General features: G+C 36.3%; 1 protein-coding gene across 1 annotated transcript; it reads left to right on the forward strand.

The window, feature by feature from the left end:
* The first annotated feature begins 10,802 nt into the window (after positions 1–10,802).
* Positions 10,803–11,466, forward strand: LOC107886540 (60S ribosomal protein L27a-3). The gene has a single exon (XM_016810533.2). The coding sequence runs from the start codon at positions 10,908–10,910 to the stop codon at positions 11,346–11,348; it is 441 nt and encodes a 146-aa protein (XP_016666022.1). The 5' UTR covers positions 10,803–10,907; the 3' UTR covers positions 11,349–11,466.
* The last annotated feature ends 3,253 nt before the right edge of the window (positions 11,467–14,719 follow it).

Raw genomic sequence — 14,719 nt, forward strand, 5'->3', positions numbered from 1 at the left:
AATAATAAAGTATGAATTAGTATATAAGAAATTAATTGTTATGTATTTAATATTTATGTTTTTTTTATTGTTGATATAATTTGAATTATGGTAATACCACTGAGTATATCCATACTCAGCGTACGATTGTTTCCGAACGCAGGTTAGTAAAAGTCAAGTGTCCCGGCTCAGCATCCAGAACATTCCCGACTCCAACATAAACTTGGTGATGTATTTTTCTTTTGGGTAAAGGTGACATGTACATAGGTGTTGTGTGATCACTTGAATATGTATATTATTTTGGTTATGAAGGATGAATTATAAGGTTTAGATTGTTAAATGAAATGGTAGAAAGGTATATTATATTTTGACACATGAACATTAAGTTGTTAAATGAATGAAGTTTTCAATCAATTTTGAATGACGCTATGATAGTTATTTAAGTTAAAATTATGTTAATGATATAAATATTAGTTAGGTGAATTTGAAACATTGGTATTGGTTGTTTTTGGTTTGAAATTGTAGGGGGTTTTAGGTAAGAATAAGCAGAAATATTGTCGAAATTTTGATAAAAAAAATTTACGAAAATTTTCCGGAATACTCGGACATGTCCGTTCTACTTTTAATACGTGTTTTGGGCTTCAAGAGTCCAATATAGGGACTTATTTATTAAATTATACTATGAAAGTTATATTAATTGTAAATTATTCGTAAATTGTCTGATATGTTCGATAATGCCTCGTAATCCCGTTACAGTGACGGTTTGGAGTTAGGGGGTGTTACAGCCCAATTCGGGTATTTTAAGGTCTTGGGGAAAGGTGTCACAATGCAAGACCCTACTGACCATGTCGACATTAAATCTCCTAAGCAAGAGGCGAAGCAGCAGAAGAGTGCTCAGTTGGAGAATAAGGCATATACAAACCCACACAGAGGAGTGAGAGAAAGGAGGGGGTGTCAACAAACTTAACGGATTTTGTCTACTACTAAATCAGTTATGAGACTTACTATTTAATATTTCGGCTGTAAGCAAAAACAACATGAAAAACCAAAAACTGATTTTATTTTCTTGAATCTATTTTCTTCTTTCTTCCAATTTTCATTGTTTGTGCTATTGAGTTCTTAACATTTGGTGCTTTCATTAAGAGAATACCATGGTTAATAACACAGAAGAAATCAGAACGTTGCAAGAATCGACTGCGTCCCTACAGAGGCATGCCGAAAACCAAAATTGATGGAATGTGGTCATTGAGAAAACTTTACAGAACATAACCAAACAGTTGGCAGGTATTGCTACGTCATTCGGAAGTGCGCCATCATTGTCACAGGAAGGGGAGGCCAACGTCTGTCATGGCAAAGCAAAGTTGAGATCAGATCTAGAAGACGCTTTTCCTTTTGCTCCCCAACCTGCACAGGTCAAACTTTCGATTTTCACGGGAGTGGATCCTGAGGAGTGGCTAACGTCTGTTCAAGATTTTTTTGAGTTCTACTGTAACACCCCGTACCCGAGTCCGTCGCCGGAGTCGGACACGAGGGGTTTGCAGACTTAAATCACTTCTTTGCACAATCCATTTTAAATTTTTCCAGGCAGTTGGCTAACTGTGTCACTGTCACCTTAAAAATCATATCTTGAGTTATAAAACTCGAAAATCAGTTTCGTAATTTTTCCATGAAACTAGACTCATATGTCAATCTACATATTTTTTTCTAGAATTTTTGGTTGGGCCAATTAGTACAGTTTATTAGTTAAATTCTCCCCTGTTACAGGGTGCGACTACACTGACCTTCATGTATTACGATTTGGATATCTCCCTGTACAGGGCTTCAATACTGATTCCGTTTGTTTCTATAGAAACTAGACTCAAAAAGGAATCTATGCATATATGGCATGACTTCTAATTATCTCTGGTTAATTTATAATGAATTTTCAAAGTCAGATCAGGGGATCCAGAAACCGTTCTGGCCCTGTCTCACAAAAACTTTAACATCTCATAATATACTGTTCATATGAACGTTTCGTTACTTTCCTATGAAAATAGATTCATCAAGGTTCGATTACATAATTTATTCACTATTTAATTCCATTCCTACTATTTTTAGTGATTTTTCACATCCACATCACTGCTGCTGCCAGCATCTATTTTTAAGGTAAACTTTACCTATTTCATGATCCTCCATGGATCAACTAGAGTTTGTCATACATATTCCAAAGGTGATCATGAATAACCATTCCCATGGCTAACCGTTACCAACATTTCCATACCTCTTGACGGACAACATACAAAACGATTATAATGCTATGATCAAAGTATATTTAAGCCATTTTCGCATGGCTATCCAAATTTACACAAAACCGAAGGGTACATGACCAACAACAAAAGGGTAGTCCTATACATGCCATTTCAAAGTTCAACCAAAAGTGTACCGAAAGGGTCTTTGATAGTGTGGGCGACTTCGACTTCAAAAATCCCGAGTCCGATAGCTGAAGAACCAAAATATATAAAACAGAGAATCAAAGAAACGGAGTAAGCATTAAATGCTTAGTAAGTTTTGAGCAAGGAATTTAGACACAACCAAAGTATAGCATTCATGTAGCTAAACAGATAATTTCATATGCACGAATTTTCAATATCATACTTACTTCACATTACCAACCCTTATATTCATACACAAAGATCAACTTAGCCAAAGGCCGGTAGCTCATTTATCAACTGAGCGAATACTTATTTGTAAGGGCTCAACTAATTCAAAACACATACAAAACATACCTCAATGTTGGGATGTTACAAGCGTATTAACTGAAATTTTTACAGCAAGATCGTTCATTCCCGAATCACGTACCTTCGGAATTTAACCGGATATAGCTACTCGTTCAAATGCCTTCGGGACATAGCCCGGTTATAGTAACTCGCACAAATACCTTCGGGACTTAACCCGGATTTAGTAACTCGCACCAATGCTTTCGGGCTTAGCCCGGAATTAGTAACTCGCACAAATGCCTTCGGATCTTAGTCCGGATATAGTCACTTAGCACAAAGCCTTCGGGACTTAGCCCGGACATCATTCGGATAACCATGCACATTTATAAATAAATCATGACACATCCGTATTTCATTTTCATTACCAAAGCTCAAACACAAGACACTTATCACACTTGCAATTTCGGCTCAATAGCCACATACAAAGAGCATGATTTTGATTCGCTTAAAATATGATCTAATCAAATCATAATCTAAGTTCCATTACTCGAAAACTTACCTCGGATGTGGTCGAACGTTTTCAGCGGCTATTCGATAACCTTTTCCTTTCCCTTATCCAACTGTGGTCCTCTAAGCTCTTGAGCTAATTCAAACAAATTTAACTTATTAAAGTCTCATTATGCTAGCTTATGGCCGAATATGACAAGGAGTTTGATTGGTCATATGGCCACCTTCTAGCTCAACTACACAATGGTCATATGCATTTTTAATCACATCAAGCAATTTAATACAATTCATTCGAACATCAAAAGAAAACCTCAAGGTACTTAGCCCATATATACTTTAGGCATTAGAGTCACATATATATATGGAATCATGAATCAAACTCAACATTTTAGCTAATATTCCCCCTTGGCCGAATTTTCTAAGCCAAGACAAAAGCATCAATATGCTTGCCTCTAACCGAATACATGCAACACCAATCTTCTTCCTATGGCCGAATATGCATGTCTATGTTGAGGCCGATTATATACTTAATACCACACATAAATGGCATACATTTTACTAACTAATGCATTACATATTATAACTCAATACGCATCCATCATTTACTCCATAACCGAAGCACCATCATGTGTAAGTATATACCTTGAGATAATATATAGGTCATACCAATACATCATGTGCAATCATATATATATGTGCAAGAGCCGAATCACAAATTTGATTATAACCAAATTTAAACATATATCCAAAACATAAATCTTACCTACCATGCAATAAGCATAAATCACACTTATGGATGTACCATGGCCGATACTTCCAACAACACCAAATAAAAATATACTTCATGGATCTAAGGTAGAACCAAGAAAGAAACTCATAATCATCAAGATGTAAGCAACTACCATTGTTCATCTAGATTTAGCATGAAACAAAACCATCACCCTTATTAATCTCCATAGCCGAAAACTTTACTTATTCCAAAATCACAATTTCAACATGGGTTACCAACAATAACTTGATATCTCACTCAAAATCAACTAGGATTTCAAGAACTAGTATCAACTTCCTTACCTTAATATCGACCTAAGATGACCGATTGCTTCACTCCTTCCTTCCTCCTCTCAATTCGGCCAAGAAGAACCAAAGAACACAACTTGTTTCCTTTATTCCTTAGAACATTCGGCCAAGAGAAATGAAAAAAAGATGGACACTTTTTTTTTGTTTTCTTTCTTACATTCACGGCAATGGGGAGGGGGAGAAACAATCACACACATTCTTTCTTTTTTCCATTTCTTTATTACCCATACTCCTTATTTTATTGTTCCTAACATACATCACTAACATAACATGTTTGTGACATGTTTCCACTCATAGCATGGCCGGCCACTATGCCTTAATTTGGGTAAATTGACATGCAAACCCATCATTTTCACAATATGCATTAATAGGCCACTTTGCATTTGCCTAGCACATTTCTAAATTTTCTCACATAAGTCCTATTTGATAAAATTCACTTACAATTAACAAAATTCAAACATGAAATTTTCACACATGCACATGTACATATAATGAGCATCAATTATGACAGTTAATTATTTTTATGACTCGGTTTAGTGGTCCCGAAACCACTTCCCGACTAAGGTCACATCTACCAAATCGAAGACTACCACCGCATCACCATGGCATTGTTTCAGATGGAAGGAACGACAAAACGCTGGTATCGCTGGATGCAGCGTAGCGCCAGTTATCGGGATGGAATCATCTTGTAGAAGCCATTCGCTGTCAATTTTTTATCATAGAAATTGAGTAATCAAAGGGACAATTGACGAAGCTTACACAGCTATCCACAGTGGAAGAGTACCAGACTCGGTTTGAAGAAATGGCCATGCGAACGACGACATCATTGTTGGAGGAGTTTCTAACTCAGTGTTTCATCTCTAGGCTACGATCAGATATTAAACATGAAGTACTGAGTCAGAGGCCCACATCAATAACAGAAGTGTTAGCCTTGGCCCACTTCTATGAGGCAAAATCAGGGGAATTAAAGAAATTGGTGCTGAAAGGTGTTGGGCCCAAGTATTACCCTATGTCGATCACTGCCCCTCAGTTAACGTCGGGACCTAAATCCTTTCCAGGCCGACATCTACCATTAGAATTTCCTCTTCCAAGAATAAACCCTAATTCTAATCAACCACGTCAATTAATGGCGACAGAGGCACAGGCATGCCGTGAGAAAGGGTTGTGCTATTATTGCGACGAGAAGTACATCAAGGGTCATCGATGCAAGGAACCACAATTTATCCTCCTAGATGAGGAAACCCCAGAGAAAAATTGAGAGGCTAGGGACCTGCGCGAGGCAAAAACTGACGGACAAAGGATTGCGGATGACACACAGTTGCTCGTGTCATTCAATACGTTGGCGGGCTGTGTGACCCCAAACATGATCCAAGTCAAGAGTTTGGTTAAGGCCGAGAAGTGCGCATTTTACTCGACAGGAGAAGTACCCACAATTTTGTGCAGACTTGTACAACTAAATATCTTGGTTTACCCATCACCGTTGCTTCTAATTTCTGAGTTCTAGTAGGCAATGGGGCGACATTACTAAATGAATGGTGCGTGAAGAATTTGAAAGTGGGGATTAAGGGAACAGAGATAACCATGGATTTTTATGTGCTACCACTGAGGGTACTAAAATGTGTTAGGGGTGGCTTGGATGGCCACATTAGGACCGGTTACCATGGTCTTTTCAAAGCTACAATTCAAGTTTGATTAAGGAAACGGGGAACACGTATAGCAAGGGAAGACGAGAGTAGAACCCCAACTAGTTTGTTTTCAATCCTTGAGACGTATAACTAAAACCAAGAGGGTAGCTAAGTGTTATAGTCTGCGAGTGTTGGGTGCTGAGTAACACATCATAGCAATTGGTCAGAAGGAGATGCGCCAGCTGATCGAAGAGTTCCAGGACATCTTCTAAGCCCCCAAGGAACTGCCACCCGAGATAGCATTTGATCATGTAATTCACTTAGAATTGTTGAGCAAACCGATGAATGTGAGACCTTATCGTTACCCTTATTTCCAGAAAGTAGAGGTCGAATGTCAGGTACAGCAGCTACTGGAACAAAAGTTCATCAAAAAGAGCCAGAGTCCATTTTCTTCTCCGATGTTCCTGTTTAAGAAAAAGGACGGGGCGTGGAGGTTTTGCATTGATTACAGGGCCTTAAATGCAATCAAAATCAAGGATAAATTTTCCATTCCCACTGCTGAAGAGTTGTTCGATGAGTTAGGAGGTGTGAAATTTTTCTCAAAATTGGATATGTTCTTCGGTTACTATCAGATACGAGTGCGAGCTCCAGATGTACCCAAGACAACATTCAAGACACATGAAGGCCATTACGAATTTCTCGTAATACAATTCGGCCTAACCAACGCGCCTTCAACATTTCAAGCGACAATGAACGAGGTATTCAAGTCCTTCTTGCGTAAATTTGTCTTAATCTTTCTGGATGATATTTTGACCTACAATGGATCTTGGCAAGAACATTTAAACCATGTTAAACTAGTTTTGACCAGACTAAGAGAGTGGGGGTTGGTGGCTAAAGCATCCAAATGTGTGTTTGGACAAGAAAAGGTAGAATATTTGAGGCATTTGGTAACTCGAGAAGGCTTAGAAGTTGACCCTCAAAAAATAGAGGTAATCAAAGTGTGGCCACAGTCTACTGGGGTAAAAGGGGTGAGAAGCTTCTTGGGAATTGCAGGGTATTATCGTAAATTCATCAAGGGCTTTGCCGCAATTGTTGCTCATTTGTCTGCCGCTTCGACATACCACCGTGAAATGTTTACAATTACACAGAGTGTAAGGAAATGGAGACAATATTTTCTCGGAAGGAAATTTGTGATCATTATCGACCAAAGATTACTGAGGGAGTTAAATCAACAAACAATTCAGACTCTTGAACAACAAAAATGGCTATTAAAGTTGATCGGGTATGATTTTGAAATTAGATATCACCAGAAAAAATGAATGAGGTGGCAGATATTTTGTCGAGAAAAATGGAAGGAAGCTGCATGGCTCTATCTCGACCGGTGCATGGGGTACTCGAAAATATACGAGCTACAAGTGTTTTGGATCCCGAATTGTGCCAATTGAGATTTGCACTTAAAGAAAATCAACAGGAACATGGAGACTACAAGGAGCAAGAAGGGCTGATAGTGTTCAAAGGGCGCATTGTAGTTCAAAACTAAATTGCACTCAGGACTTTGTTGATGAGAGAGTTTCATGATTCCAAAATTGAAGGGTATGCAAGAATAAACCGTACGTACCAGAGAATTGCAACTAATTTCTTCTGGTAAAATTTGAAGCGTGATGTAAAAAATTTTGTGAAGAATTGTCAGACTTGTCAGCGTATGAAGAGTGAGAGTCTGAAACCTGCTGGGCTTTTACAACCACTACCTATACCCGAACAAGTCTTTGAGGATTTATCATTAGATTTTGTTGTCGGGTTGCCTAAATCAAATGGGAAGGAAACCATTTTAGTGGTCGTAGATCATCTTTCCAAATATGCTCATTTTTTTTCACTGCCAAAGAAGTTTGATAGCAAAACAGTAGCGAGGGTATTGGTCTAATGAGTGATGAAATTGCATGGAATCCCTAAATCCTTGGTTAGTGATCGGGATAGAATGTTCACCAGTGAAATTAGGTAAGGAGCTATGCATGAGTTCGACATACCACATCCAAACTGATGGACAAACTGAAGCCTTAAACAGATGCTTAGATATGTACTTAAGGTGTATGACAGATGAAGATCCAAGAAATGGGAGCAATACCTATCTTGGGCAAAATACTGGTACAACACATCATATCAAAGTTTAGTAGGCATGACGCCATTGAAGGCTTTGTATGGCCGAGACCCATCCCTCATGATAGATTATTTAAAAGGTGCTCCAAGAAATGAACGGGTTAACCGTGCTCTCCAGGAGTGAGATGAGTTACTTCGCGTGCTAAAGAAAGATCTGATGCAAGCTCAGAACAGAATGAAGAATTAGGCAGATCAACAACGAAGGGAATTAAAGTTGGAAGTGGGAAGTTGGGCTTTTGTAAACCTACAACCGTATCGGCAATTATCTCTTTGGTTGAGAAGGCAACAAAAATCAGTCTATGTTTTTTTGGACCATATCAAGTGGAAAAAAAGGTGAGAGCAGTAGCGTATAAATTGAAACTTCCAGAATCCGCTCGACTCCATCCTGTCTTTCACATTTCACAACTTAAACCTCACCGGGGTCAACCAATATAACAGGTCACACCATTACCCTTGCTACTCAACCATGCTGGCCATCAAGAAGTCCATTCGAACCTTGAGAACAAGGTTCCAATTGAAGAGGGGGGTGATGTCATGATGCAAGATCCTACTGACCATGTCGACACTGAATCTCTTAAGCAGGAGGCGAAGCAGCAGGAGAATGCTCAGTTGGAGAATAAGGCACATACACACCCGCGCAGAGGAGTGAGAGAAAGGAGGGCGCCAAAAAACTTAACGGATTTTGTCTGCTACTGAATTGGTTATAAGACTTACTATTTAATATTTCGGTTGTAAGCAAAAACGGCATGAAAAACCAAAAACTGATTTTATTTTCCTGAATCTATTTTCTCCTTTCTTCCAATTTTCATTGTTTATGCTACTGAGTTCTTAACAAAAGGTGTGTTTCCCGAGAACCAACCGGTCGTGGTTAAGGCTAAGTTGGTGTCCAAGACTGCTGAGTAGAAGATTAAGGAGGCTAGTGGTGCGGTTGTGCTCACCGCTTAGGTTAGATCTTTTGATTTTAGATCTGAATGGCATCTCTGTTATATTATTATCTTAGACTTATTTTGAAATTAAATTTTGCATTAACATTCGTAATTTTGGCTCAACTATAGATATTATATGTGATAAGTTTTGAGATATGTAGTTCATCTAGTTGTGTTTTGTTGCATACCATAGATTTTGGTAGACATGGACTTAAGTTGAATACTTATAGCCCCGAGTGCAATGGCTTGTTGTACGTGATGTATGCCATTAAGGTTTTCCTGCATAGTTTGAAGCGATTCAAAACTTTGGCATGGAAATTTATGATGATGAATCTTATGGGGGACTAGCGATAGCTTTCTTTTGTGTTGGTGAATTTTGGAATAAATTTTAGTCGATGCAGTCTCTTGGTACTCACAAGTTACTTGAGTTCAACTCGAAAAAACTTCAAACTTGCTTTGGTAATTATCGAGTCGAGCTCTCCTCGAGCCAACTTTGAGCGTAGTAATACTTGACTCAAACTCGCAAGCCTTATTGAGCTTTTTATAATTTTATATTATTAAATTACGTTATTATCCTTAATATGTATTATTAACCTTAAACTTAATTATTGAGTTGAGCTTGAGCTCGAGTTCAGAAATTAGTAAACGAGCTTAATCAAGCTCGATTATATCTTGAGCCGAGCTTAAGCTTGGCAGTATTCAGGCTTGGCTCGGTTCGATTATGCCCGTAGTTGAGCCATTAATCCCCAATTTCCATGCTGAAACCCATCTTATTAATAGGTGTTGCAGACCAAAATGAAAGTACGAAAAGCATATGTCTTAGCTGCCCTGCTTCATTGACATTAGCAATTTACTAATCTGGGAATGGTGTGTTATATGTGGTGCCATTGCTTAATGTGGTCGTACGTGTTCAAGAAGTTATGGTAAAGTTCATGGATGTAGAAGGGAAAGAAATAGACATTTATTATGGAACCATAAATTGGTAATTCACTTGGTGACCATCTTATTTTGTAATTGGTATTTTGAGATCTAAACTATGTAGGTTAAAATTATTTTGAAGACGATACTTTGATCGAGTTTTCTTTATTTTCTAGTACTATTACCGTCTACCCGTAAGCATGAGAAATGCATTAAGTGAGTGAGGCATAAGGTTAATTTCTTGCTTGGTACCACAGTGATTTAAGTGTTGATTTGAGGCGAAGCTGAAACAATACATACAGCAGTGAGTGAAGAATAAGATGACTATAAAACAATAACCAAAATTTCCCACTGCAACCACAGTTGTAACTTTGAAATAAAACTGTTGCCAAGAAGGGAAGCAAGGCTGTAGCTTTGAGGTTCAGCAAAGAGAGGGCTTTCATTTTCCTGCTCTTAAATGTACCCCGGAAGTGAGCGTGTTGAAATCCACATGGCTAACGCAACGACGTGTTCGGTTGATTGTCATGGTTCAACTAGCTAAGCTTTTCCGGTATCGCGAGGCAATTTGTAGGCTGCAACGCTACCTTAAAAACTGTGGTTGTTTGTTACAACCCTTTCAACAAAAGCAAATGAAACATGATTTACTGGACTTTATCACTAATATTATATTAGTTTACTTAAATTAGTAGTGAACACATTAGCCGAGCAAATGTGAAACTAACCTTAAGGCCCAACCCCAATCAAAATATATCCTATGCTAAATTTATCTATATATTTTCCCAAATATGAAAATAACCTCCTATCAGCAAATTTATAAAAAAAAAAAATCACAATTCTAGGATCCAAATGAACCTTTAAGCCCAACGTGATAAGGGCCAACCCCTGTTTAGATCCATCAAATCACAAAGCCCTAAAAGGCAAAACCCCATTGTCCACCACACAATAAAAACTGACAAAACCCTATTTTCATTTTTCTCGTCTATAAGCCGCGCTTCAGAAGTCCCGTTCAATCCAAGTATCTAACAATGTCAACCCGTTTCAAGAAGAATCGTAAGAAGCGCGGCCACGTGAGCGCCGGTCATGGCCGTATCGGCAAGCACCGCAAGCACCCGGGGGGTCGAGGAAACGCCGGAGGTATGCACCACCACCGGATCCTCTTCGACAAGTATCACCCTGGGTATTTCGGGAAAGTGGGTATGAGGTACTTCCACAAACTCTGCAACAAGTTTTACTGCCCCATCGTCAACATCGACAAGCTTTGGTCTCTCGTTCCACAAGACGTGAAGGCAAAGGCCAACAAGGATTCGGCGCCGATGATCGACGTGACCCAGTTCGGGTACTTTAAGGTCTTGGGAAAAGGTGTGCTGCCCCAGAATCAACCGATGGTGGTTAAGGCTAAGTTAGTATCTAAGACTGCTGAGAAGAAGATTAAGGAGGCTGGTGGGGCGGTTGTTCTCACTGCCTAGGTTAGGGTTTTTGCTTTTGGATCTCTTATATTATCATCTAGGACTTAATTTTTTAAATGAGATTTTACCATAACATTCTTAATTTTGCTTCAACAATATATGGTATGGTGTTTATTTACTTGTGTTTTGCTTTGTTGCATTTGCTTGATTTAAGTTAAGATGCGGAAATTCTTGATACTTTACTGAGATTATTATTAGCTTTTCGTGCTATCTCTATCGTCAGACCATTGCACATTCTGTATCAATCCATTCATTCCCAAATTGGCTTAACCTTCCAATGCACTGCCATTCTTTTGTTGTCAACAATGTTTTTCATAATTTCGTCTCTAGATTTTATGATACATGAGGTAATTCCTCCTTCGATAGAGTAGTGTTGGAAAATCTCCATCAAGAGTGGTCCCTTTGCTAATCAATGCTGGAAAAAAGATATTGAAATTAAGATTATTATCAAGTGCTTATGTCTGGATTGGAGTAAGCCTTTGGCTCAGTGATTTAAATTCGCAATTATTGTAATTCACGTTCATCATTTTGGTCATTGTCCTTTACAGATGACAATTCGCGATTGCATACCAATTTAAACTTTAAAGGACTAATTATTAATCAAAATTGAACATTTTATTATTTTTTGGGCTTGCGTTCCGACCCAACACCGTCCTAAGTTGTCCCCTCCAGGTCGACTCAGCCGCTGCTTCCCCACTCTGCTCAACCGTTTGCATCATAAAGAAACGAAGTAGAATGATGGTTGCTCAACAAATAAGTATAAACATCTATTCTTCTTTTGTCTCTGAAAATTTTGAAAGGCAGACTATCGATGCAACAGCTAATTTTTGAACCCTCCACTAAAATAAAACAAAAGTGTTGATTAAGCAGAGAAAAAGCACATATACACATGAGAACTTTTGTACCAAATGTGGCTTCGTTTGAATCTGATCGTTAAATTCACAGGTGGTTTATGCCTGTAAACATCGGCCTCACCTTTCTGGTTGGAATAATTCTTGGGTGGATCGTGGTTAAGATACTGAAACCAAAACCCTATCTGGAGGGTCTTATCATTGCTACATGTTCATCTGGTAAGGTTGACGCACACACCTTTAGTTTTGTTAAAGCCCCCTTCAAGTAACTATGTATTTAAAAATAAATTCTTGTTGAATTAGGGAACTTTTGAAATCTTCTCCTGCAATCTGTAATGGGGATGGAAGCTCGTTTGGGGATAGTAATGTTTGCAGCACAGTTGCATCTTTTTCAATGGCGGTAATGTGATATCATATTTCAAGCTTATTTTTTATGTACAATAAGCGTTGGGTTGCAGGAATTAGTTGTTTACTCATTACAAAGTAATAAAATGTTTAATTTTGGTTATATTTTAGTACTTTAAAGTTTAAAGTGGTAAGCAACGGTAAATTTTGTCATGTGGTATCTACGTATAAAAAAAATCATTTCATATTTTTATTAGAATTTTTAATGGGAATGATAAATTTTTTATTTAAATATATTTAATAATTGAGTGACTATATATATAACCAATCTCATAATAAAACATAACAATAATAATTTCAATTGTAAAAAGCTATTTTTAATGATTTTTAAAGGTTTACAACAGTCAATGAAATAAAATGTGAAAACTTAATTTTTTTAATCATTATAGTAAAATATTTCTATTATTAAAATACGTTTATTTACATAAGAATATAATTTTTATCATAGTCAAAACCATTTTTTGAATAAAAATAGTTTGATAATTTTTGAGAAAAATATGAAAATTTTAATTTTTTAAAATGATGGAATTCTATTAAGGAAACAGGAGTCATTATCAATTTTTTTATTAGGTGTGATTAGACACCTATAAAATCACATATTTAAAGGAAAATTTTGCAAATTCTTTTAAAAAGATAATGATTTGATCTGAACTTTAAAAATTAGAGTAAACTCGAGTTCAAGAGGAAAATATTAACACCCTCGTTACGCTTAGAAATATTAACACCTTGTTTAATACGTATTTTTAAATTTCGAATATTAAAAGTTAGAATACAATATTTTAATATAATCCCATAAATTTTAAGTATACATGAATTTTATTAATTGAGTGAATTTAATTTTGAAACTCAAAAATTTAATTTATTTTTATTTTTTAAATTCACTCGAATTTAAGGATATTTTAACATTAAGAACAATAAAGGGAATAACTTGCATTAGGATGATTCTAAAAACTAAGATTTTTAGTCACCAATAAAATTTTGTCACATCATCAAATTTTAAAGAAATTAAATTATTATTATACACTCATCTATAGAGAAATTATTTTATGGATCATTCCCACCACATTATTCATGGTCCATTTCAACAATTTTTTTCATCTCATTGACATTTAATTTTGATAATATTTTACTCTGAACCCTAAATTTAAAATTCTAAACCCTAAATCATAAACCCAAACTTATAATCTCAAGTCTTTAAATCTTGACCCCAAACCTTAAATCTTGAGGTTCAGAGTTTAGGGTTCAAGGTAAAATAATTACCAAAATTATATGCCAATGACATGAGAAAAATTACACAAAGATTACTAATTTTTTAAAAAATTGGTTACACAAAAATAAAAAATATTAACTTATGAAAAAAATAATTAAAATTTATAAAAAAAAGAAAAGATATTTGTTCATAATTTTAAAAAAGTAATTATTTTAAGTAATTTAATTAAATTTAAATTAAGTTGGAGAATATATTAGATATACATGAGTGTATAATAATATTTTATTATCTTTAAAATTTAATGACGTAGCACTATTTTATTAGTGTTTAAAAGCTATACTTTTTAGAATGATCCTAACTTAATTTATTCCAACAATAAACGATATCATATAAAAAACATTGGTCAAGGATGTGATCAATTTCTTATACGAGCACAAGATTAGCTCGTCAAAGTATTAACAATTACTAAATGCGCACGTAAATATATTTTTGAAAGTTTTAGAAGTATGTATGTATACATATATAAATATATAAAATAATTTTTTTGTTTTTTGAAATAAGACTTCCTTTATTCAATAAATAATTACCCAAAATACAATCAGGTAAGAACATCATTAAGAGAAAAGGAGAATTTTGCTAACTGATGAGCCTCCATGTTGTCGTTCCGTAATAAATTTTTGCACTCTGAGATGACCGTTCCAAACTCGGTCTAGTCAAGCTCTTTTGATTTCGTGCCAGCCACAATCTCTTAAGCATTCGTAAAAATTAATCCATTGTATAGCCTTGCGTATCACAAAAGCTTCAACAACCCTCGAAGAAAAGAACCCCGGTGAGGATTGAGCAGTCGCTTTCTACAAATTCCCTTCTGATTGAATAACAAAACTCGAGCCTCTTTTCCTTTCACG

Source organism: Gossypium hirsutum, chromosome A03 (assembly GCF_007990345.1).
Source record: "Gossypium hirsutum isolate 1008001.06 chromosome A03, Gossypium_hirsutum_v2.1, whole genome shotgun sequence".
In the NCBI taxonomy this organism is placed as follows: domain Eukaryota; kingdom Viridiplantae; phylum Streptophyta; class Magnoliopsida; order Malvales; family Malvaceae; genus Gossypium; species Gossypium hirsutum.

Coding starts and splice junctions, on each gene's coding strand:
- LOC107886540 (XM_016810533.2), top strand. CDS start 10,908: ATGTCAACCCGTTTCAAGAAGAATCGTAAGAAGCGCGGCCACGTGAGC.